The 24162-nt window shown below is 38.2% G+C and overlaps 1 protein-coding gene across 2 annotated transcripts in view; it reads left to right on the top strand.

Moving 5' to 3' along the window:
• Positions 1–24162, top strand: part of kcnmb2 (potassium channel subfamily M regulatory beta subunit 2) — a 117442-nt gene that overhangs the window by 68417 nt on the left and 24863 nt on the right. For both annotated transcript variants that reach the window (XM_031902608.1, XM_002931553.3), the window contains one exon: positions 6020–6139. In XM_031902608.1, the coding sequence (XP_031758468.1) occupies positions 6084–6139 (56 nt within the window). In that variant the 5' untranslated portion in view covers positions 6020–6083. The remainder of the gene's footprint in view (positions 1–6019; positions 6140–24162) is intronic.

Genomic DNA, 24162 nt, shown 5'->3' with positions numbered 1-24162 from the left:
CGACCCCTCATCTCCTTTAGGGGAGTCACTTTTGTATATGGAAGGCTCATAGTAGGACTTCTGTACTGTTAAGCCTTTGTAAGTCTTACAGTTCCGGGCCTGATGACCCATCACATGGCACTTGTAACATTTCCCTTAGAATCTCTTACGCCGCCGGCATACTTTACACAGTGCAGACTGGGCCTCACCCTCATCAGGAACAGGGCAGTTTGGTTGTATTTGGCCTATTCTACCACACCGGTATCACTTTGGAGGTTTCCTCGTCTCAGTCTGGGTTTTGGCTCTCTCAGACATTTGAGCTCTTAACTCTTCCAACTCTTTGCGAAGTTTCTTATTTTCCTCCAGCAGTTTTGCATCAGCAGGGGACTTCTCTGCATGCCCTTGGGTAGAACTCCTCTTCACCCTCACACTACTCCTTTTCTGAGTTTCTTAAAAGGGATATTTGCCTAATTACTGTTGCATAATAAAAGAAGTAATTCTAAGCACTTTTTCATTAAATTATGGGGAACTATATCCTTGAACATTGCTGGGCTATATAGAAATATAACACATAAACAGCCCGTTTGTAAAATAAATAAGCCTTTTCGTAAGTACCATCTCTCTGTATGAAGCACAGTGCTCACACACAAACCAAGGGCACACATACATCAGCCAATGAATGGACACAGCTGTGTCTTTTATTCCCACACATGTTTTTAAATTGCATGCAACTTGTGGCCACAGTGGGGATTGTGTCACTACCAGTGCGGCATTAAAACAGCATTAGTGTGTTATTCTTTTGGTGCAAGTCTGCTGAGCCTGTTGATATAACCCATTGTGGGAACTGAGGTTAGTGGCAGCATCAGGGTCCCCCAGCGTCAATAGGAACTATTGCACTCAGTTCATCAGAACTGAGGCAGAACAGATACAAAGGCGCTTAGCACAACCAAAGAACAGAAAGGAATTAACAAACACTGTTTTCAGGAGCACTTATATTTACAATTGACTTTCAAACTATTAAACATTTGCAATTCATATTTATTCGCAAATTTGCTTAGATGCTTACATGCCCTATAATATCAATACACATCTGTTACATTAGAACAATGGTTCCCAAACGGTGGGGCTGACCCCATGGGGGTGCTGGGAGCTGTAATTGGGGGGCACAGCCTTAAGCCGGTTAGAGAAGTAGGAAGCCGGTGGAGAGGAAGGAAGAGTGGCCATTTGCTCTCCTAGATACAATTGAAAAGCCAATGTTGAGGTTTGTTAGAAATGACTGAATAACTTACCAAAATGTTCCTTTACGTGCACCAATTTTATGTGATACGGTGGTCCTGAGAAAGGGTTGCATTGGCAAGGGGGGCCCTGGAGGTTGGACTTTAAAGTGGTGCTTGAACTGAAAAAAATTAACAACCACTGCTCTAGAAGAGTTAAAAAAGACAGTTAAAATATCATTTTTTTATATAATCATTCCTTTACCACACAAACCCCTCCAACCATTACAGCGCCAAAGTGAGTAATTGCAAAAGGCACATGTGCTTTCTTTCTCAAGGAAAACAATATTAAGATAATAATACATGACTATTTACATTAATACTGTATTTAGTTCTTTACTTTCATCATTGTTATATCAGATTTATTCAACAAAAAACTTTGGAACGATGTCAAAATAAGTTCACATCAGCTCCCAGTAAAACAATGTCACTGGGAAAGATGAACTTAAGTACCTGTATCACAGTTCATTAAAAATTAATACAAAATAAACTGTATTATACGTACAAATACATTCACGCTTATTTTCAAAAATTAAATTTTCTTTAAAAATCCAAATCATGCTACAGTATGTAGTAAAGAAAAAATTCCCCTGGGCAAGGATATGAAAAAGGATTTGTGTACCCGTTTTTTCTTATCCTATCCAGAAATTCACTTCCAATGGAAAATATGTCCTGTGGGTTCCACATATGCATCTTAGATGGAAATTGTAGCCTAGAATGCCTTTTCTGACCCTAGAATGCCTTCTCTGCATCTCTTCATTACTGCAAGAGAAAAGAAGCTGGTGTGTATCATACACTTTTCCATAGATAACACTATGATTTATGATTATTATACAGTAGGTGTTGCTGCCATTGCAGTCTATGGCTAGATGAGCAACAAACAGCCAACAAAAATGATTTGCTCTATCTTTTACAGCTGTGGCCATACAAGATAATGTCAGCTAAAGGACTGCCTTGTCACCATACTAATGCAATAGCAGCCCCTCTCCTTTGCTACCCAGAAATGAAATCAGGTTAAATGGGAAATGAACAGCTCAGTGAAATTTAGCACTACAGCCTATTGGGTCGAACCTCACAGTGTTGCCTAAATTCTATGTAAAATGCAATTAATGTAGCTTTCTCTTCACTAGAACAAACATAGGGCTATCTCAGCTTTATCTAGACCCTATCACGTATGTGGAAATGGCTAAAGACAATTTTCAGGCCAAACTCTTACACAATATGGTTGCTCAGTCTGTGTTAATATAACTATACTGTAGAAAGAAATTCAGTACGGACAATAATCAGTGTCCTAATATTTTATAGACAGTTCACAGTGGGGAAAAAAATTAATGACTACTTATTTATAGTGATATCTTCCCTGAAAGAAATTGGTTCCTGTAGATCCTTATGAGTGGAAAATTGAAAAACAAGAAAAAAAACAGTTAATCATAAAATGATGAATTCACTGGTTACTGGGTTAAATCTAAACATTATGTCAGCAAATAAAAGCTGTGTAATAGGAATACATGCTTTGGCTTGAACCTATAAGAAAAAAGCCAATACATCTTGTTCTACAAATTTCATATTAGACTTGTGACCTTTAAAAATCAAAATGTGGATGCCATTAATTTACAGTTTTATACAAGATTAGGCATGTAATTAGCTGTTAAATGGATGCGGTTGGCTAGGAGATATCAGTTAATGGTGCAGGAAAAATTAATGATACCTCATATGGGCAATGTAAATATTGTTATAAACATTTGGAAAGAATCTCTGTTTTGCACAAATTGTTTACATGTTTTCTACTTCATTGTCTACCTGCGTGGCCAATATGCTTTTCATGATTCCTCTCTGCCTCTATTAAACCCAATCAGCTTGTGAAACAGTAAATGCCTCATGGCTGGTAATAATCAACTATGAGAGAAATTAATTCCCGAGATAATGAGGTTTTTTTCCCCCTTCTGTCTGTGTCATTATTGCTTTCACAAAATTATGGCTTTCTGCCCTGTGAAATCATTTCAACAGGAAAGAACCTTATTCTGTTATGTTAAGTGTAAAACGAGTTTGATTACTTAATAAATGCAAAAAGCAAAATGAGAATCTCAACTTTGCAACATGTTAAGTAGTAAAAACAGTCTATTTTCCCCACAGTGATTTGACTATGATTGTCAGCATTTTCAGGATAGTTTTTTGTCTGTAAACGAGTAAGAAGGCAGATTTTCTCAGTTATGCATTTGGTTGGAGGAGTCTGTTTGCATTCAGCCTAGTAATACCTTCCATCTCCATGGCAGCTGTGGTTACTGAGGGAGAGATTTTATCAGAACAATAAATGTGTTGTGCTTACACTGACCAGCAGCGAGTACATATCCATGGCCTTTAAAGTCTGTGGCTAAAATAAATGCATTCTTTACATAATAGATAAATATATACACATTTTTATTCCACTAGATAGGATAAATTATGTTGTACCCAGGACATAAGTGTATAATCAACAAGAATGTCAGTCTAAGAGTGGGATCAGCACAGACCTATAAGCAATAAGGACACACATGTCCAATAGGACAGCACCCATGTGAGAGGTAGCTGTTACACTGTCATTCTCAGAATGAAGAATACCACTAAAATAATAAGACAGTTGTTGTAACACTTCATTCATTTGACATGGCAAGGTATACCTGACGCATTTTGTGCCTGAGGAGAGCACTTACTCATAGGGTCTAGTGAGAACATATCATGTCAGAATAAATGCCTGAACTTTTACAGCAACTGAAGCTTGTTCTCCTGGTGCACCCCCACTCTGTTGGATCCAATCATGATCCCATAGCTGACTGTCCACTTTGATTATGTCTTATTCGGTTTGCTCTGCTGTGCCCACGTCCAGCAGCTGCTGCTATTAAGTACCAGATATGTTTGTTTTTTACTATTAGGGCCTAATTATTAACTTTTGTTAGCATCATAAGTCTTTTGGTCATATTTTCATATATCTTACCTTATTAGATAAGGGGATCTATATATATATATATATACCTAAGAACCATAAATATCCTCTAGATTATATCCTTATAAATGGTGTTCAGTGATGTCATCAGATATAATCTGTGCTTAATGATGTCATATATAATTTGTATCAAGACTTACTGAAACTTGTATATCATAAAAAAATAATGTATCCACTGTTGCAGGTTATTAGGTATCACCTATGTAAAAGCACTTGGCTGTAGGCCTTGTGCTTTTATATTCTCATAGAATTAATGGGGTAGTTCTCCTTTAAGTTAACATTTAGCATGTTATAGAATGGCCAAAGCAACTTTTCAAATGGTCCTGCTGTTAGATTTTGCTTTTAGATTTTTTATAGTTTTAGAATTTAGTTGTTTTTTTTTTTACTCTTTACAGCTTTCTTATGGGGGTCAGCCAAAAGAAAACATTGCTCTGTAAGGCTATAATTTTTTTGTTATTGTTACTTTTTATTACTTAGCTTACTTTTTAGGCCCTCTAGTATCTCCACCATACTAAACCATTCTACACCATAGTAAAAGTAAATTTGAAGGTAAATTAAGCTTTTAAGGGGTGACTATCATTAAATATCATGTGTTGGATTATTATTACAGAGAAAAAGGAATTTGCAAAAAGTTGGCTTTAACTGTTTGCTTGAATAGGTCACTGTGAAAAATTCCATTATTACAGAGCTTTCTGGATAAAGGGCTTCCAGGTTCCAGAACAAATTTCCAACACACACCTGAACTTAATTATTTGATGTATTTAACTCTGCCACTGTTGTCAAGCATCAATCAGATGTAAATACTGTACCTATACTACAGTGTGTGTGTGTGTATATATATATATATATTTATAGGGAACAGAGGACTCAGCACAACCTTTTACCCGGCACCCAGGCATTTTACCATTGCAGTGTGTGCCCTCCTTCTATTATGTTATATACAGTATATATATATATATGTTTGTGTCTATTTATAACCTTGTGTAGTAAATTATTCCCAGTAGAATACTTTCTTTCTGTTGATCCAATTTATTTAAAAACACAGCAGCCTGACATGTTAATAAAACCCAGTCTACTGCTAAAGAGTTAAACAGTTCATAAAATGTACCCAACTACTAATGAGTTAAACAGTTCAAAGGGCAATGAAGGAAGAGAAAACAAACATTAAAAAGATACTGTGTTTGCATCAATGGGCACGAGGCATCATGGAACAGCACCTGGCCAGGTTGCTACGCTTATTATTAACAGCGTCAGCAAAGAGCACTATTATAGGTTAAGCTGCAGTGAGATTTAACTACAGTTCCAGCAGCAGCAGTTCAATGCAGCCTGACTACATAATGGATTTATAGCATTATCTGGAATCCTTTTCTAACATCCCCCCAAAAAAAAGAATCATCAGAGAGAAGTGGATTAAATAAAGTGCTACTTTCTAGCGTCCACACCAGCACCTATTAAATACAGAGGATCACAGTCATGTTGGAAAGCCAATCTTTCTCTGCTAAAAAACTGCAGGAATAAAGGGCTCCTTATCTCTCAGCCTAATGCTAGTGGAAAGTAAATTAAAAGAGAAGAAAGGGAAGCAAAAGATAATTTACTGGTGTCAATTATATTTGTAAAGAAAAAAAGATCATTATTTTACATATCAGTTTAAGTAATCAGGAAATCTTCTGTGCTGAGAAGCCATTGAGTATTAGTGTAGATAAGAATAGCTGTGAGTGCTTTGTGCAATGGGCCCTGATTGTCCCCTTGATCTTCAAATAAGTGACACAAAGTATCCATCTCTCAGGTCACTACGTCATTCTTCCAAGTCCTCCACTGTCAGAAAAGGCAACGCTGGGCAACACTCTAAGATGTTTATTTGGACCAGTGGCCGGTCCTCGTCATCATACAGACCCGATGAAAGAAGGTAAGTGCCTCTTTATTTTATTGGATAGTTCCTATGGCTGCTGTTGTTATTTAAGGGGAAGGGGGCACTGTGGAAAACATGGGATTATGTGTTGTTTCATGAGTTGTTTAATGGCTGAAATACAAAGGAATAAGACCTAAAACTGTTGTTGGTTACTTGCAGTTTTCACTTTTCCTAGACACTCTTGCTGATGCCCTGTATCTATGTAGAAAAAGAAATGCTATGGGCTAAAGGGAAACATTCACAATAATATATTTGCAACTGTAATATTTTACTGAATAGGATTATTGATTTGGCTACATTGTTAATTACATTGTTGTTTAGTTGGGAAAGAGTCAATATTACATTAAATGAACATTTTCTGAGATCACAAGGTTCATTTACAATTGCTAGACAGCTGTGATAGCTGAAAAAATGCAAGCTGATGTGTGTCCATCCATAGACAGAGAGCTTGTGCCCATCTATAGTAATATTGTGTGCCAATGTACCATGGTGCAGCATATATTGACTCAGGAAAGCTCTGTATCTAACAGCTGTCTTGACCATGCAGTAAGTACAGGGTTCCCTTTGCGTGATGCACTTATAGGAATATACTACTGTGCAAGTAGAATTAAATGCAATTAAATGGCTTGTTAGTGAATGTCCCCTGTCTTGCTCTCAAATTATTAACTGGTTCTTTGGGCCAATAACTGGAGTACAATTTTGCACCTTATTGCGGCAGCCGTTATTACTGTGGAATACTGGGAAAGAGTTGCATTGTGGTTAAAACATGGAAGACTGCACCTGTTTATTGAATGAGGTCTCTTCCCTGCAATTATATAAGGATGGGTCAAGAGTAATCACCGCTGCAGAAGTATATGAATCCCTGATGGTGGTGGAAAAGAAATTTCTCCAGGCACCTTCAAAGGGAACCAGTTCAGAAACCCTTGAGGGTTCACTCTGAAGGTTCTTGGTAATATTTCTTTTCCAGACCCCATCAGTGTATGCTTCTTTCTGGCTCCTGTATTTAATGAGCCATCACATGCCTTTTAAGCTCTTGTGAGATTTCTTTATACAGTTATTATACAGAGACTGCATTTTTGTGCAATGGTATATATCTCTTGTGTACAGTATATAAAGGAAACAGTAAATGTGCATCCACGCTGTGTGGCTGCAGTTTAAGGATAAGCAAGCATATATTGATTGAATCTCAGATGAGGTGGGGGGGGGCAAGGGAAGGAGAAGAATCTTAATATTACAAGTCCAATTGATTTGACTTAATACTACAGATATACCATGACCTGAATTAATGAAAATCCTCACAAACTTAATATTACATAATTAAAATTCACCTAAACTTATATACTGCACTTTGCATCATGTATTCTCCCCTTAATTGTGCAAAATTGAAATTAGGGAATAGCATGTCACACCTTAAAAGATACTGAAGTCTGAAATATCTAGCTTCTGTGAGTATAATTTACAATAAATAACCAAGTTTGAAGATTTTGCATTGTCAATAAGGCAAGATGGATGTTTTTAATACAGGTAGAAATAAAAAAAGTTTTAAATAGTATTTTAGCCAATGACACTGTGTCCATTTCAACCAGCATTTCTGGGAATAAGTCTATATTATCTCACTGTGGGGGCATATTTCTTTATACTGTTTAACTGTATGAGCTGTTATTATTTGTGTAATGACTGTAGCTAAGGTTAAATACCCCTAAAGTATCTGCCTGTCTGATATCTCTATACTGTATGTTAAACTGTTGTATAAACACAGATAAAATAATTTACTGGTGCATCAAGCTTATACTTGCTCTGTACCATTAGCTGTAGAACAAAAGACACAGACACATATGGTGGAATGTAATAAAAGTCAAAAAATGAAAAAATGTGCACAAAAAAGAATAAAATTCCCATTTCACAATGTGATATTGTTCATTAGAATGTTATTGCTTTGCTAAATTTAACCTAAATGCTAAATTCACACATTTCCAGCAGATATCCACAGTGTTTGCCTGCACCCAGGCAAGGTAACAGGTTGGTGTCCACGTAGGGGCTGATTCTTGTGGCAGTAGCCTTAGGGGATGGGGTACCCCACAGTCCTACTGTATTTATTGCTGCATGTCTGGATACACTGAGGTTCTCACCCTTACCTGAATATTGTAGGCCTTACCATTTTATTCAGTCTCATAATATTGCATTTGGTAAAGGTCATATTTTTAAAATAAATATATATTTTTAGAAATAAATGCACAGGACAACATTTATAGCTAAAATCCTGGCAGCTTTTGGGAGGAATAAATAGTAGTAAAAGTAATTCCTTAGAATTAAGACTTACAATATTCATACACATATACATTTGTATACCCAGTGTCTTCTAGATACACTTGGGCAAGAACTAAATGTGCATTAGCTATACCTTGGATATACAGGTGTGGGGTCTGGTATCCAAAAAATCTCAATCCAGGAGTTTTCTGAGGTGTTTAGGTGTTTATTTTCTGTAATTTGAGTCTCCATACCTTAAGCCTACTAAAAACATTTAAACATCAAATAAACCTAATATGATATGAATTAGTGGAGCTTGGTTATGGTCAAGTACAATGTATATTTTTCTAATTATTATTTTCTAATTATTACAAAAGGGAAATAATGAAATAGAAAATATGATTTGCTTAAAATGGACTCTATGGGAGATGGGCTTGGATATAGATATTGGGTTTCCAGATAAGGGATCCTATATATAAATATAAACTACAGCTCAGAACATTGTGATACATTTAACAGGTTTACTTTACTTTAATAGGTTGCTATCAATGCCAAACTTTTTTTTACATTTACAACAATTGTGTTTTCCAATGTCATTGCCAGGAAATAGCCCAAAGTATTTATAAATACTGGGCAAATTTGCACCTGGGCAGTAACCCATGGCAACCAATCAGGAATCTTTTCTTTTGTTATATCTGCAGCTGGCTGAAACAAATGTAATCACTTATTGGTTGCTATTGACCTGAAATATACCTAACCTTCAAGTGGGGTTTTTAAGTGTATCTATGAGAGCAAATTGCCATTTCCCCCAATCTTCCACCTAACTGTCCTTCAGACTGAGCCCTTACACCCTGCCAAAGCTCCAAGTCTCACTGGGGGGGGGGGGGCAGGTACACAATTTTGAAAAAACTGGCTTATTGTATAGGGATTTGTGCCCTCAAGTTTCTTCTGCCAACAGTAATAAATGTGCCCCTTGGCCTTGTTCTCTAAAGTGATTAGAGGCTGTCTGATTAGAAGTCGTGTATTAAGATACTCCAAGCAGTATTGTGTTTTCAATATGTAATAACCCTTAACTCCGCACTTCTAATAAGAGAGCTTGTTCACCTCCACCTACACTGAAAGCTTATAAGATGCAGTAAGTGGAAAGCACTGACATTCATTCCAACAATCTGTTTCGTAATTTTGCTACATAAAAACATTGCCATCAGGGTGAGTGCTTGATTTCATACCTGCAGTGTGTTCTTTGGTCAACTCTGACAAGTTCTTTAGAAAAGAAATAAAAGCTTTACCTATAGAATTATATTTCATTGTGTGTGACTGATTGCATCCTTTATTGCAAGCTGGCTTTAGGGAAACATTGCACATAATAATGGGGTAATTCCATTCCATTGTGCGTTTCTCAAGAAATTAGTGCACAATAGAATATTAACTGCAAATGTTAACTTAGATACAGAAACTACTGTTTAAATTAAGATTAGATTTAGTAAATATTGTATATATTAAAATACCTCTCTGGTTTCTATGACTCCCAGAATATCATGCAACAGGCTATTTCATGTTCCCTGTAGTTGCCCAAAGGTATGTCCATTAAAAGTAATTGAATTCTTTGAATTCATGCCTCCAGAGAGGACAGTATTGCCACCGAGCCATGGAATTAACAGCGCCTAATGTGTTCTTTTACATTTAAAGCCAAGCTATCCAGGGTAGAAATAGGGTACTTCATTGTGATTAGTAGGGAATCTACCTTTACTGAGCTATACATGTTTTCCTTATAAGTATGGAGTCAACTTTCTCAAAAAGGAGAGGCAGCTTTCTATTCTCTGGGGCTATGCTAAAGTTATCAGGCAGTTTAGAGACAATGGGGGATCATTAATTAAGGCTGGGCAAATTTACCCATGGGCAGGAACTCATGGCAACCAATCAAATTGTTACATTTATTGTTTTACCTGCAGCTGGCTGAAAAAGCCAGTCACTGATTGGTTGCTTTGGATTACTGCCCAGGGGCAAATTTGCCCAGTGGTGATAAATGAGCTCCATTGGGGTTAATTATACTTTAAAGCCCCATAAATAGCCAATCCCATAGTCATCAAACATTAAAAATAGAAAATTAATTAAAAGGCAATATTTATTCTCAAGTTTGCTTATACCATTAAAATACCTATGCCATAAAATCAAACACAGTGCCAATGTGTGAGGGGCCCCTCTTAGTAGTCAGTACCCAATCTATAAATATATATACAAATAAATTCACAGCATATAATTAAAATATCACATGGATTAGCAGCAGATTGGTACACAATTATCGTATTGAAAAATTATGCACAAAAATAAAAATTAGATTTTAGTCTCACCAGAAGAGTTTAAAGAGTTAAATTTAAGTTTAACAGTTGTTGAACCTATTTAGACATACTCATTTTCCCTGAATATAATAAACACCTGTATTTATTAGGGGGGAATACTCAGCAATAGCACATGGTGTGGCTGAAAGTCTGATGCATGCAATATTTCTACTGAAATTCAATCTCATTCACTGTCTACAGCCACAAACAGCTTACAGCTTCAATTCAGGGGTGCCCTTTCATCAACTCACACCTCGATGACTGTTTCGACAAAAGTTCTGCTTTCTGAAGAGGGGTTTATTTATTATTATTTATAGGGGTTAAGTCTTTGATTTGTGATGTGGCTTTAGTAAACACTGTTATTAAAGGACACCCTATTTAGCCCTTTTTCACATTTTTTTTTATTATTACCATATAGGCTATAGTAATTAATTTTTTGGGATTTACACTAAAAGACCATTTTTTTATGCTTAGTATTTTGCCCCAACTGCGTTTTGTTTGCAGCACCCTGAGGTGCAATTATTGGTCCCTGCCAATAATGGGCATTCTTCATTGTCAGAAAGAAGTTTATCAGCCTGCCTGCAAAATGTGTCTGGATGTGCTGTACTCAGAGGGGATGAGTAGGTGCAAAAAGGTTGACAATTTTGGACCCATAATGCTCCTGGAAGTAAGTTTTTGTAGTCCACAAAGTTGTGCTGTTCTTCTAGCAAACTAATCAATAACTAGTGATGAGCTAAACTGGCCCCTTTTTATTTCACTATAAAATTCACAGAAACAGAAAATACTTGTGTTAATAATTGTGTAATCTCTCAATACTTTTGTGTCACAACAATTTAAAATCCCCTAGCCAAAAGGGATGTAAGAACTAGCATTGTAGAAGCTGAATTCTTGGATGTTGTAGCCAAGTTTTGCATGTTGGTCTTTAATGTCTATTATATTTTTGTGACAGCTTTGTGCACAAGGCTTATATAAGAATATATTATGCCTTATTTAAGAATGTGAAGGATCCTGATAGAAATACAGCGGTGGGTATGTCCCTGGTGAGAAAGACTGGGGATCAATGGGAAGAGCCAAGTGTTTACTCAAAGAATCCAAAACCATTATTTGATGTTGGTTAAGCAAATCATTTCATCATAACAAATGTTACTGTTGTGGAGGATACACAACTTGGGTGTAAGTAGTGTATAAGTCCAAGACATAGAAGCAAATATAAATCTATGGATGAAAAGAATGTCTTTGTATAAGAACCTATGTCCGTAGTTGTTATTAAGCATTTATAGGAAATTAAACCTTTTGATTGAAACTTCCATAGTATAAAAATGTGACCATGGTAACTGTGAGTTAAGTTTCCATTTGCTTTAAAAATTAATCTTTTTCATGGACAATCAACATCAATTGCAAGGCTATTTACACTGTAAATCATTAACTCAGTTCAGTTAAGCGTCACAGCTTAACAGTTTAGCTCATTGCTGATGCCATTGTGATGTGCATTCAGGACAATGGCATAATCAGTTCCAATAAGCACATTCTATTGATATGTTACAATTTTCAGATGGTTCAGTTTGACTCAAGCAAATTTGCATTTAATCATGTTACATAGTGGCTGATTGCACCATATTCATAAAAAGCATTCATGTCACAAGACACTGTATGAATGTGCAGTGTTCAATGCAATTATAGAGGCTCTGCATCACTATAACCGCTTTACCCGGCTAACTAATATACATTGCATCTGTGACTGCTTTGTCTTAGCTAAAAAATATCTGCCACTTAAAGCTAAGCACTTTGTTCACTTATTAACATGAAATCGTCAATTCCTGGGTGGCTTTAAAAAGCCCTATTTGGCCTAAGGGCAAAGATCCCACTTGTAGACATTTAGTCTGTCTTCTACAAAAATAAAAAAAAACAAACTAAAGCAGCATATATGACAGGGCTCTTCTAGGTGTTTAAAATTAGGTGCAAGTGCAAATACCATTTTTGCGAGTTAACTAAATTGGCCCTGAGCACACCAGGAAAATTTCATCAACAAAAAAGTACTTATTTTATTTATATATAAATACTATATCATTTAAATAATATTTATATATTTATATATATTCTTAAGTCCTTCATTCTTTTGCATCTTGCTACATTTCTTTATTTTACTGTTTCCACATATTCTTGTGTTCACTTCAGAGACACTACCTGTTCACACAATCCACTTACCCTGCCTTAAACCTTTCTGTCTTGCTGCTCCTTGTTAGATGTCTTGCTGCTTAGGGTGCTCCATCCCTCATTTCCTCTCTAGAGACTCCTCTCTCATTCTCTTCAAAACAAACAACCTTTTGTAACAGTGGCATAACATTTCATTCCATTTAGTCATAGTAAGGCACCATGCCCCAACTACTGGAAACTGCAGCACTTACTGTCTTCCCTTTTGTGTCTTTAAAGGAAAAGTAACACTAAAAATTTTTAACTAAAAAATCTATTCTACCCCCCCCCCCCAATAATTGCCCTATCCTGAAAACCATTTGTTATTGTGAATGGTTTAGTAGAAAATACCTGTTAAACTTGGCTTCCGGTCATTTGAACAAAGGCGATACGGTGATGCAGGGAAAGTTTCAGGGGAAGAGTCCACTATGCGGCGATCGACTGATCGAGCCTAGCCTTCCTTCTGTATAGGAAGGAGTCAGGCTAGGCTCGATCGCCGCATAGTTGATGCATCTCCTGATACTTTCCCCCGCATCACCGTATCGCCTTTGTTCAAATGACCGGAAGCCAAGTTTAACAGGTATTTTCTTCTAAAGCATTCAAAATACTTACTTACTTTTCCCACTAATTTAGATTGTAATCCCTCTATAGGGCTGAGGCCTCCTTCCTCTTATCTTTTAACATTAAACACTTTGCATTTCATCTTGAATATAATTTATGGATTGTATATAATTATTTTTATTATTGTATTGTTTCCCATCTGTTCTATTGATGTGATATTTGAATGAACAGCATTACATACTGTATACAAGCAGCACTGTGTACATAAATGTATATAGTGTATATATACAGTGGAGGAAATAATTATTTGACCCCTCACTGATTTTGTAAGTTTGTCCAATGACAAAGAAATGAAAAGTCTCAGAACAGTATCATTTCAATGGTAGGTTTATTTTAACAGTGGCAGATAGCACATCAAAAGGAAAATCGAAAAAATAACTTTAAATAAAAGATAGCAACTGATTTGCATTTCATTGAGTGAAATAAGTTTTTGAACCCTCTAACAAAAAAAGACTTAATAGTAACATAGTAACATAGTAACATAGTAAGTTGGGTTGAAAAAAGACATACGTCCATCAAGTTCAACCATAATGCCTTTACCTAACCTGCCTAACTACAAGTTGATCCAGAGGAAGGCAAAAAACCCCATCTGAAACCTCTCTAATTTGCCTCAGAGGGGAAAAAATTCCTTCCTGACTCCAAGATGGCAATCGGACCAGTCCCTGGATCAACTTGTACTAAGAGCTATCTCCCATAACCGTGTATTCCCTCACTTGCTAAGAATCCATCCAGTCCCTTCTTAAAGCTATATAATGTATCAGCCAGTACGACTGATTCGGGGAGGGAATTCCACAACTTCACAGCTCTCACTGTAAAAAATCCTTTCCGAATATTTAAATGGAACCTCCCTTCTTCTAAACGGAGTGGGTGCCCTCGTGTCCGTTGGAAGGACCTACTGGTAAATAAAACATTAGAGAGGTTATTATATGATCCCCTTATATATTTATACATAGTTATCATGTCACCTCTTAAGCGCCTCTTCTCCAGTGTAAACAGACCCAACTTGGCCAGTCTTTCTTCATAACTGAAACTTTCCATACCCTTTACCAGCTTAGTTGCCCTTCTCTGGACCCTCTCTAACTCAATAATGTCCCGTTTGAGCACTGGAGACCAAAACTGAACAGCATATTCTAGATGGGGCCTTACCAGCGCTCTGTAAAGGGGAAGAATAACCCCCTCCTCCCGTGAATCTATACCCCTTTTAATACAGCTCAAAACCTTGTTTGCCCTTGCAGCTGCTGCCTGGCATTGCTTGCTACAGCCAAGTTTATTATCTACAAGGACTCCAAGGTCCTTCTCCATTAGGGATTTGCCTAGTGCAGTCCCATTAAGGGTATACGGGGCTTGCATATTTTTACATCCCAGGTGCATGACCTTACATTTATCCACATTAAATCTCATCTGCCACTTAGCTGCCCAGATTGCCAGTTGGTCAAGATCCTGCTGCAGGGATGTCACATCCTGGATAGAATTGACTGGTCTGCAGAGTTTTGTGTCATCTGCAAACACTGATACATTACTCATAATACCCTCCCCTAAGTCATTTATGAACAAATTAAACAAAAGTGGACCCAGTACAGAACCCTGAGGGACCCCACTGAGAACCTTACTCCAAGTAGAGAATGTGCCATTAACAACCACCCTCTGTACCCGATCCTGTAGCCAGTTTTCTATCCATGTGCAAACGACTTCACTAAGACCAATATACCTTAGCTTAGAAAGCAGTCGTTTGTGGGGAACGGTATCAAATGCTTTGGCAAAATCCAAATAGATTATATCTACTGCATCCCCACTGTCCAGCTTCTTACTTACCTCATCATAAAAAGCAATTAAATTGGTCTGACATGACCTGTCCTTCATAAAGCCATGCTGATTACTGCTCATAATGCCATTTTCCACTACATAATTTTGAATGTGATCCCTTAACAAGCCTTCAAATAACTTGCCCACCATGGATGTCAAACTTACAGGCCTATAATTGCCAGGCTGAGATCTTACTCCCTTTTTAAATATGGGAGTGACATTCGCCTTCTTCCAATCCCTAGGTACCATACCTGATGAGAGCGAGTCTGAGAATATCAGAAACAAGGGCCACTGTAATTCTGCCCCTAGCTCTCTCAGTACCCGAGGGTGTATTCCATCTGGCCCCGGTGCCTTGTTTACATTTATCGTGTGTAACCCTTTAAGCACCATATCCTGTGCCAACCACTGTGTAGTTGGAGCTGAGGCAACAGTGAAGCTATTGGGTAAGACTTGTCCCACTGGCTCCTCTACTGTATACACAGAAGAAAAGAACTGGTTAAGCACATCTGCCTTTTCTGTATCCGCTGTAACCATATTGTTATTATAACTCAATGGGGCCACACCCTCAACCTGTATCTTTTTACTATTAATATACTTAAAAAACTTTTTGGGGTTAGTCTTGGCCTCGGCCGCGATGCGCTCCTCATTTTCTATCTTTGCCTTCCGGATTGCTGTTTTACAACACTTGTTATAGTGTTTATATTCATTAAACGCAGCTACTGTCCCCTCTGACTTATATTTCTTAAAAGCTTTCCTTTTTTTCCCTATTAACTTCTTTACCTCAGAGTTAAGCCACATAGGGTGATTCTTAACACTTCTGCTTTTTCTTATTAATGGAATGAATTGAGAACAGTAATGATTTCTGCTCTGTGTTTTTATCAGAAAACATAATGCCCCAATCTATGCCCTGAAGCGCTGCCCTTAAGGAGCTAAAATTTGCCTTCCTAAAATTCAGTGTCTTTGTTTCCCCCGTGTAAATTTGTTTCCTGCACCAAACATCAAATGAAATAACATTATGGTCACTATTACCCAGGGGTTCAACCACTTGCACATTTGCTATACGTTCTGGGTCATTAGAGATCACTAGATCTAGTATAGCATTGTTCCTGGTTGGCTCCTCAACAACCTGTGACATAAAGTTGTCGTGCAGCAAGTTTATAAACTTGTTCCCATTTACTGTCCTGGCAGTACTATTGCCCCAGTCAATATCAGGGTAATTAAAATCCCCCATTATTATCACTTGCCCCAAACTAGCAGCCTTTTCTATTTGCAACAGGAGCTGGGCCTCCTCCTCTTCGCTTACATTAGGGGGTCTATAGCATACCCCTACAATTAGTTTGGTAGATTCTTTACTATCTGTGAGAAGCTCAACCCATAAGGATTCAGCTCCCTCTGTTACCCCCATAACTTCCTCCTTAATATTTGCTTTTATGTCGTGCTTAATGAACAGACACACTCCTCCTCCTTTCCTATTGCCCCTGTCCCTCCGAAACAATGTATACCCCCCAATATTAACAGCCCAGTCATGAGACTCATTCAACCAAGTTTCAGCAACACCAATCACATCATATTTCCGCTCCAACGCCAGTACCTCCAGCTCTCCCATTTTACCAGTCAGACTCCTTGCATTGGTAAACATACATTTAATACTGGTTCCGGCGTAAGAATGACGTGTAAACAACTTATGGGCCTCCCTGCCATTATCAGTATCCCGAAGCAAGTCTCCTCCCCCAATTTCCCTTACTATGCCCACTACCTCATCTATCCTGTCTACCACAGAATTTCCCTCTGCACCCTCCCCCCCCACTCCTAGTTTAAAATCTCCTCCAACCCTCTAGCCATCTTTTCCCCCAAAGCAGCTGCCCCATCATCATTGAGGTGCAGCCCATCCCTGGCAAAGTGCCTGTAGCCGATTGAGAAATCAGCCCAGTTCTGGAGAAACCCAAAGCCCTCCTCCCTGCACCAATCTCTCAGCCACGCATTAATCTCCCTGAGCTCCCGCTGCCTTCTTAATGTTGCTCGTGGCACAGGTAATATCTCTGAGAAAATTACCTTGGAAGTCCTCGCCCTCAACTTTGCACCTAGCTTTTTAAAATCGTTCTTGAGGACTTCCCCCCCTCCTCTAACTTTGTCATTGGTACCTATGTGTACCAAGACCGCCGGGTCTTCCCCAGCCCCTCCCAACAATCTGTCCACTCGTTCCACCACATGCCGAACCCTAGCACCAGGCAAGCAACACACAGTTCGGCATGTAGGGTCTTTGCGACAAATTACCCTATCCACTACCCTTGTGTCCCCTACTGCCCCTCTTAACTGTTACAAATTTGTCTCCCTCATTAACCTCCACTGTCCCTTCTCCCCCCCCCCACTACACCGGCCCCTGCCAGTGGTTGCTCAGTGAGCCTCCTGTTCTCCCCCATGTTTGCAGCTGCCCTCAGTGCTGCCAGTTCCCCCCTTAGATTCTGCACCTCAGATTCCAAGAGGAAAACCCACCTGCATCTCTCACAAGTAAATGCTGCATGGAACTGCTGCTCCAGGACCACATACATACGACAAGATGCACACTGAGTAACACCAGCAATCATACTGCAACTCATATTGCAACTGGGTACTTACAGTCTCCCGAGTGCAATCCCTTGTATAGTGCCTTTTAAGTTTCAAACGCCTTTTTTGTTTTAAACGCCTGCTATACACTTAAATTTACATGCAACACTCGCTAGCAGCTCCCAAACTCGCTGTGCAGTCAGAAACTTATTGAGGTTCAAATACTTAGTGGAAAAACCCTTGTTTGCAAGCACAGAGGTCAAACGTTTCTTGTAATTGATGACCAAGTTTGCGCACATTTTAGGAGGAATGTTGGTCCACTCCTCTTTGCAGATCATCTCTAAATCCCTAAGGTTTCGAGACTGTCTCTGTGCAACTCTGAGCTTGAGCTCCCTCCATAGGTTTTCTATTGGATTAAGGTCCGGAGACTGACTAGGCCACTCCATGACCTTAATGTGCTTCTTCTTGAGCCACTCCTTTGTTGCCTTTGCTGTATGTTTTGGGTCATTGTCGTGCTGGAACACCCATCCACGACCCATTTTCAGTTTCCTGGCAGAGGGAAGGAGGTTGTCGTTCAGGATTTCACGATACATGGCTCCGTCCATTTTCCCGTTAATGCGAATAAGTTGTCCTGTGCCCTTAGCAGAAAAACCTCCCCAAAGCAAAATGTTTCCACCCCCATGCTTGACGGTGGGGACGGTGTTTTGGGGGTCATAGGCAGCATTTTTCTTCCTCCAAACACAGCGAGTTGAGTTAATGCCAAAGAGCTCTATTTTGGTCTCATCAGACCACAGCACCTTCTCCCAGTCACTCACAGAATCATGACAAGGGGACTCCTCAATTGACCCTTCGCCTTGAGGCACCCCACTGAACCCCCTTGTTACATATCTCAATGAAACACCAGGAGACAGAGGTGGAGAAAATGGCCACAGCATTCATTCACATTTTATCAAATAAATAGGACCTTGCCAGCCTAACCCAAGGCAATATTCTAAAGCCATAATTCCATAAGATGTCGCTACTATGCTCTGCCGTTCCTCGCTGAAGACTTGAATGAGTATTAGACTGCCTTTACCTACAGAGAGGATGGCCCCAAACTCTGCTACCAGCAGGAGCTGCATTACCAACCATGAGAGAAGTTCAGCAGCCCTGCTGCCGGTCCTGGATCTGCAGTGTCTCGATGATAGGAAATCCAAGCAGGCTGTCACCTAGCACAAGCAGTAGTAGTGTCTGTATCTATCAATCCACCGTGCAGTCACAGGAGAGAACCTCCTTTCTCCCTCTGCTAAAATGACCTGTGCAGTACTCTGGCAAGGTCCTACCGCTGCTGTGACAAATAAAACTTAAAATATATTATCATATATCCACTATTTTGATCCAGAAGAAGGCAAAAAACCCAACCTGAAGCTAGTGCCAATTATGCCTCAAGAGGGAAAAAATTCCTTCCTGACCCCCTGGGCGATCGGAAACATTCCCTGGATCAAGAAATCGTTGTTAACATGAATTAAACACAAAGCTGACTCTCAAGTTTATACCATATAAAGATACAGAAAGCACAATATAAAAATGCATTCAGGTAAAATTCAACATTCAGTTATTAATAGATAATATGAAAACCAAAAGAAGAGAAACTCCTGACATTTCTCAAAATATGCAAAAAGAGGGAGGGTGGGTGGGATGTTTCTACCTGCTCAGAAGATAAGGAAGTGAGTGCTTTTCTGACATCACATCCCTCTCTTTCTCCGCCCCTTCCCAGGCCAGCCTTCTCCTGCCTTAACTCTTTCCTTCTCACCTAATCATAGTTGCACCTGGTTCTGCCAATCTCTAAACATAAACCAGTGTAATCTGGCTGCTGGTTATTCGGATCCCTTGTCATGCAGCCCCTACGCTTATATCTCCAGGGCTTTCCTTTCAGGTGTTCATTGGCAAACTTCAGACGGGCCTGCACATGTGCCTTCTTGAGCAGGGGGACCTTGCGAGCCCTGCAGGATTTTAATCCATTGCGGTGTAATGTGTTTCCAATGGTTTTCTTGGTGACTGTGGTCCCTGCTAATTTGAGGTCATTAACTAACTCCTCCCGTGTAGTTCTAGGATGCTTTTTCACCTTTCTCAGAATCATTGACACCCCACGAGGTGAGATCTTGCGTGGAGCCCCAGAGCGAGGTCGATTGATGGTCATTTTGTGCTCCTTCCAACAATCGCACCAACAGTTGTCACCTTCTCTCCCAGCTTCTTGCTAATGGTTTTGTAGCCCATTCCAGCCTTGTGCAGGTCTACAATTTTGTCTCTGACATCCTTGGACAGCTCTTTGGTCTTTCCCATGTTGGAGAGTTTGGAGTCTGCTTGATTGATTGATTCTGTGGACAGGTGTCTTTTATACAGGTGACTAGTTAAGACAGGTGTCCTTAATGAGGTTGACTAATTGAGTAGAAGTGTCTAACCACTCTGTGGGAGCCAGAACTCTTAATGGTTGGTAGGGGTTCAAAAACTTATTTCACTCAATGAAATGCAAATCAGTTGCTATCTTTTATTTAAAGTTATTTTTTCGATTTTCCTTTTGATGTGCTATCTGCCACTGTTAAAATAAACCTACCATTGAAATGATACTGTTCTGAGACTTTTCATTTCTTTGTCATTGGACAAACTTACAAAATCAGTGAGGGGTCAAATAATTATTTCCTCCACTGTATATATACAGCAACAAGAGGTCCTCTGGATATATACAGTATATATATACATAGGAGAGGGAGGGCACACTGTAAAAGTCCCAAAGGGTTGAAGTACCACCATGCTGAAGCCTATAATTTTGCCAAAATAAGCTGAATTATAGGAAACTTATGGGTAGGCAGTTTTCAGAAATGTATTAGCATTATTTTTTCAAATTTTTTAAATGTGCAATGCTTTAGATGTTGTTTACCTGCATATTAACCTTTAGTATGATGTAGAGAGATATTCTGAGACAATTTGCAACTGGACATCATTTTTAATTATTTGTAGTTTTTGAATTATTTAGCTTTTTATGTAGCAGCTCTCCATTTTGGAATTTCAGCGGCCATCTGGTAGCTAGGGTCCAAATTACCATGCAAACAGGCATTGATTTAAATGAGAGACTGGAATATGAATAGGAGAGAGCCTGAATACTAAGGTAAGTAATAAAAAGTAACAGTAACAATAAAATTGTAGCCTCACAGAGCAATAGTTTGTTGGCTGCTGGGGGTCAGTGACCTCCATCTCAGAGCTGGAAAGAGTCAGAAGAAGAAAACTATAAAAAAAGAAAAAATAAAGACCAATCAAAAATAGCTTAGCATTGTCCATTCTATAACATAATGAAATTGTTCTTGCACTGCTCCACTAAAAAGAGGTTCAATCATTAGGTGTATAATATTTATTAAAAATTTTCTTTGTGGTAATGGATTTTGCTGTTGGAACCATATACATAAACATTATATTACCTTTATATTTTTGTCCAACATATATTATCAGAGGTAGACAAAATGACATATTTCATACCACACTTGGGGCCAGATTTATTACTGGTCCTTAATTTTGAAATCAACTGCTTGCAAAAAGAAAGAAAAAGCAATTCAGATTTACAAATAATTTTTTACGCTAAAGGTTTATAGTAACATAGAAATTATTTCCACCCTTCAGCAAGTCCCCCATAGACTTGCATTGCATTAAAAATACTGGGATTTACCAAATCAAATAGACGTTATAGTGAAGTGCTGTTGCCCAATAGAAAACAAATGAATCGACTGGTCAAAGACCTATAGTTATGGATTTAGTAGGCATTTAGTAATTTCTGAATAAAATGTATTAGAATGGCTTAAAGAAATACAGTCATGGGAAAACATGTTTTTTTCAAAACACATCAGTTAATAGAGCTTTTCCAGCAGATTGGACTCCTCCAATTACATGGGAGTAGGAGAAACAAAAGGTTACCTGAAAGCAGTTCTAATGTGTAACGCTGGCTCCCTCTGAAAGCTCAGACTCAGGCACAATTCACTGAGATGGCGCCTACACACCAATATTACAAATAAAAACTAAAGCAAATATAATTTGTTGGTTCCAGAATAAAATTTTAAATGGTAGAGTGAGTTATTTGCTATGTAAACCGAATAATTTAGAAATAAAAATGCACCATAAAAATCATTACAGAATCTCTTTAAAAACTTATCTATACTATAACTGTAGAGAAAACAAAACAAAATAAGTTCATTAGAAGTTCAGTAGAAAATATAATTCTTTTCTTTAGATTTTACATTGTATCATCTATTAGTTTTTATTTACTGAAATTGGGTAAGAACACATCTATTTTCCGAGGCAGAGTTGTTCTAGTTGACTGACTTATCCCTTAACATGTAAATTTAGTTACTGAAGTGTTTCATACGCTTTGCTGTGCTTCAGTAATAAAGTAAAGTGGGATTGCTTTATGCCACATTGAGTGACGGTAGCAGAAGAGCGTACCTTTTTACGGCTTGCCATATCCTCATAAGATTGTGCATTTAGAAAAAACAGCTGCAGGAATATGTAATACCATTCCACTACCATATACACATGTCATCCACCAAAAATACACACACATGCCATTACAATGTTACATTGCCACTGGGGATCTAGTAAAAACAATAACCATGGGTTACAGGCAGCAGCACTGCATGATGCACACATATCTGCCCCTCCTCTCCAATAAAATCTCACTCAAACAACTTATCCATAGCCATAGATATATCAAATATGCATCCCATCATTAACATCTCTAAGAATTCAAGATTTACTAATTAAAATTTCCATGTTCATTGGAGAATCGAGAACTTTCTATAGAATAATGATTTACTGATATTTGAAAGTCCAATCTCTTTTGTAGGATTTTTATTTACCAATACAATTCCAGGTTTGGCAAATTAACTGGCGTTTGTTACATGGTACTGTGTGCTACCTGATGTTTCCGTTTCTACAATGTAAATGGATAACAGGTTTCCATGTTCCAAGTTTTGGATCTCCGACTCAGGCAATTGTTTTCTTTGTTTTGACTCTACTAAAGAGTAGAGAGTTGTACTGTTAGCCATAGTTCAGGAAAATAAAAAAGAGTATTTTTTTGGAGTAAGATATTATGGTGCAGACTCAGATATGTTGTAGATTTTGACTCTACTAAAGAGTAGAGAGTTGTACTATGTTAGCCATAGTTCAGGAAAATAAAAAAGAGTATTTGTTTTGGAGTAAGATATTATGGTGCAGACTCAGATATGTTGTAGATTTTGACTCTACTAAAGAGTAGAGAGTTGTACTATGTTAGCCATAGTTCAGGAAAATAAAAAAGAGTATTTGTTTTGGAGTAAGATATTATGGTGCAGACTCAGATATGTTGTAGATTAGTGATAAGTGAATTATTCCAACTGAAATGGATTTGTGGTGAAATCCACAATTTCGCCCACAGTAAGTTTGTTTGTGAATCTGTAACAAATTTTGTCATGTGTTCCATTACACTTTAAAAAAAATTGCAGATATTATCATTATGTTCTGACACATACAGTGCATAATCTATGTATGTTGGTAAAAACAGTTTGGGTTTAAGTACTTTATTTCAGGACATTAGATTTAGGTCTAGATCAGCTTCGTTTGGGACATTTGGTTAAGATCCAGGCCAGATCATAAGCCTATATCCTATTATGGCCCTGTTTCTACTAGTACCTAGCTCCTATTTGCATATTAGCTATTTCAGTGATCAAATTAATAAAGGCAGTTAAAGAAAATAATGTCCTAAAATAAAGTATATAAAACTCAAATGGTCTTTATTAGTACATGCTAATGCTCTTGGTGTGTTAGGACATATACTGTGTTTCCTGGCATTCACCCTGGCACAATGGGGAACTTTTTCCCATTGACTCATTTTGGTGAAATTTCACCATTTTGCAAACGAAACGTAACAGTTTCACTCATCACTGTTGTAGATGAGAAACGGTTATATCCTAATTCAGTCCATATTTTCCTGTAGACCCTATTGGAGTTGTTACATGATTAACCATGAGATAGAGTTTGCTCACTGAATTGAATCTGGCCTAATCCTTTTATGTCAAAAGGTTATCCTTATATGTTAAATATACACTGAGGTAGGGCATGCACATTGTTACTTTCAAGACTGTGTTGCACTAAGGTTCCAGCTTACCCCTAACAATAAAAATGTGCCACCAATTCTAGTTAATAAGAGCTGCTGGACCCAAGGTTGGAACTCTGTTCTGGTCATTATGAGAAGGAGGCTGCCAAGCATCCTTCAAA

This window comes from Xenopus tropicalis, chromosome 5, assembly GCF_000004195.4.
Source record: "Xenopus tropicalis strain Nigerian chromosome 5, UCB_Xtro_10.0, whole genome shotgun sequence".
Classification (NCBI taxonomy): Eukaryota; Metazoa; Chordata; class Amphibia; order Anura; family Pipidae; genus Xenopus; species Xenopus tropicalis.
This window is presented reverse-complemented; position numbering and strand designations above follow the sequence as displayed.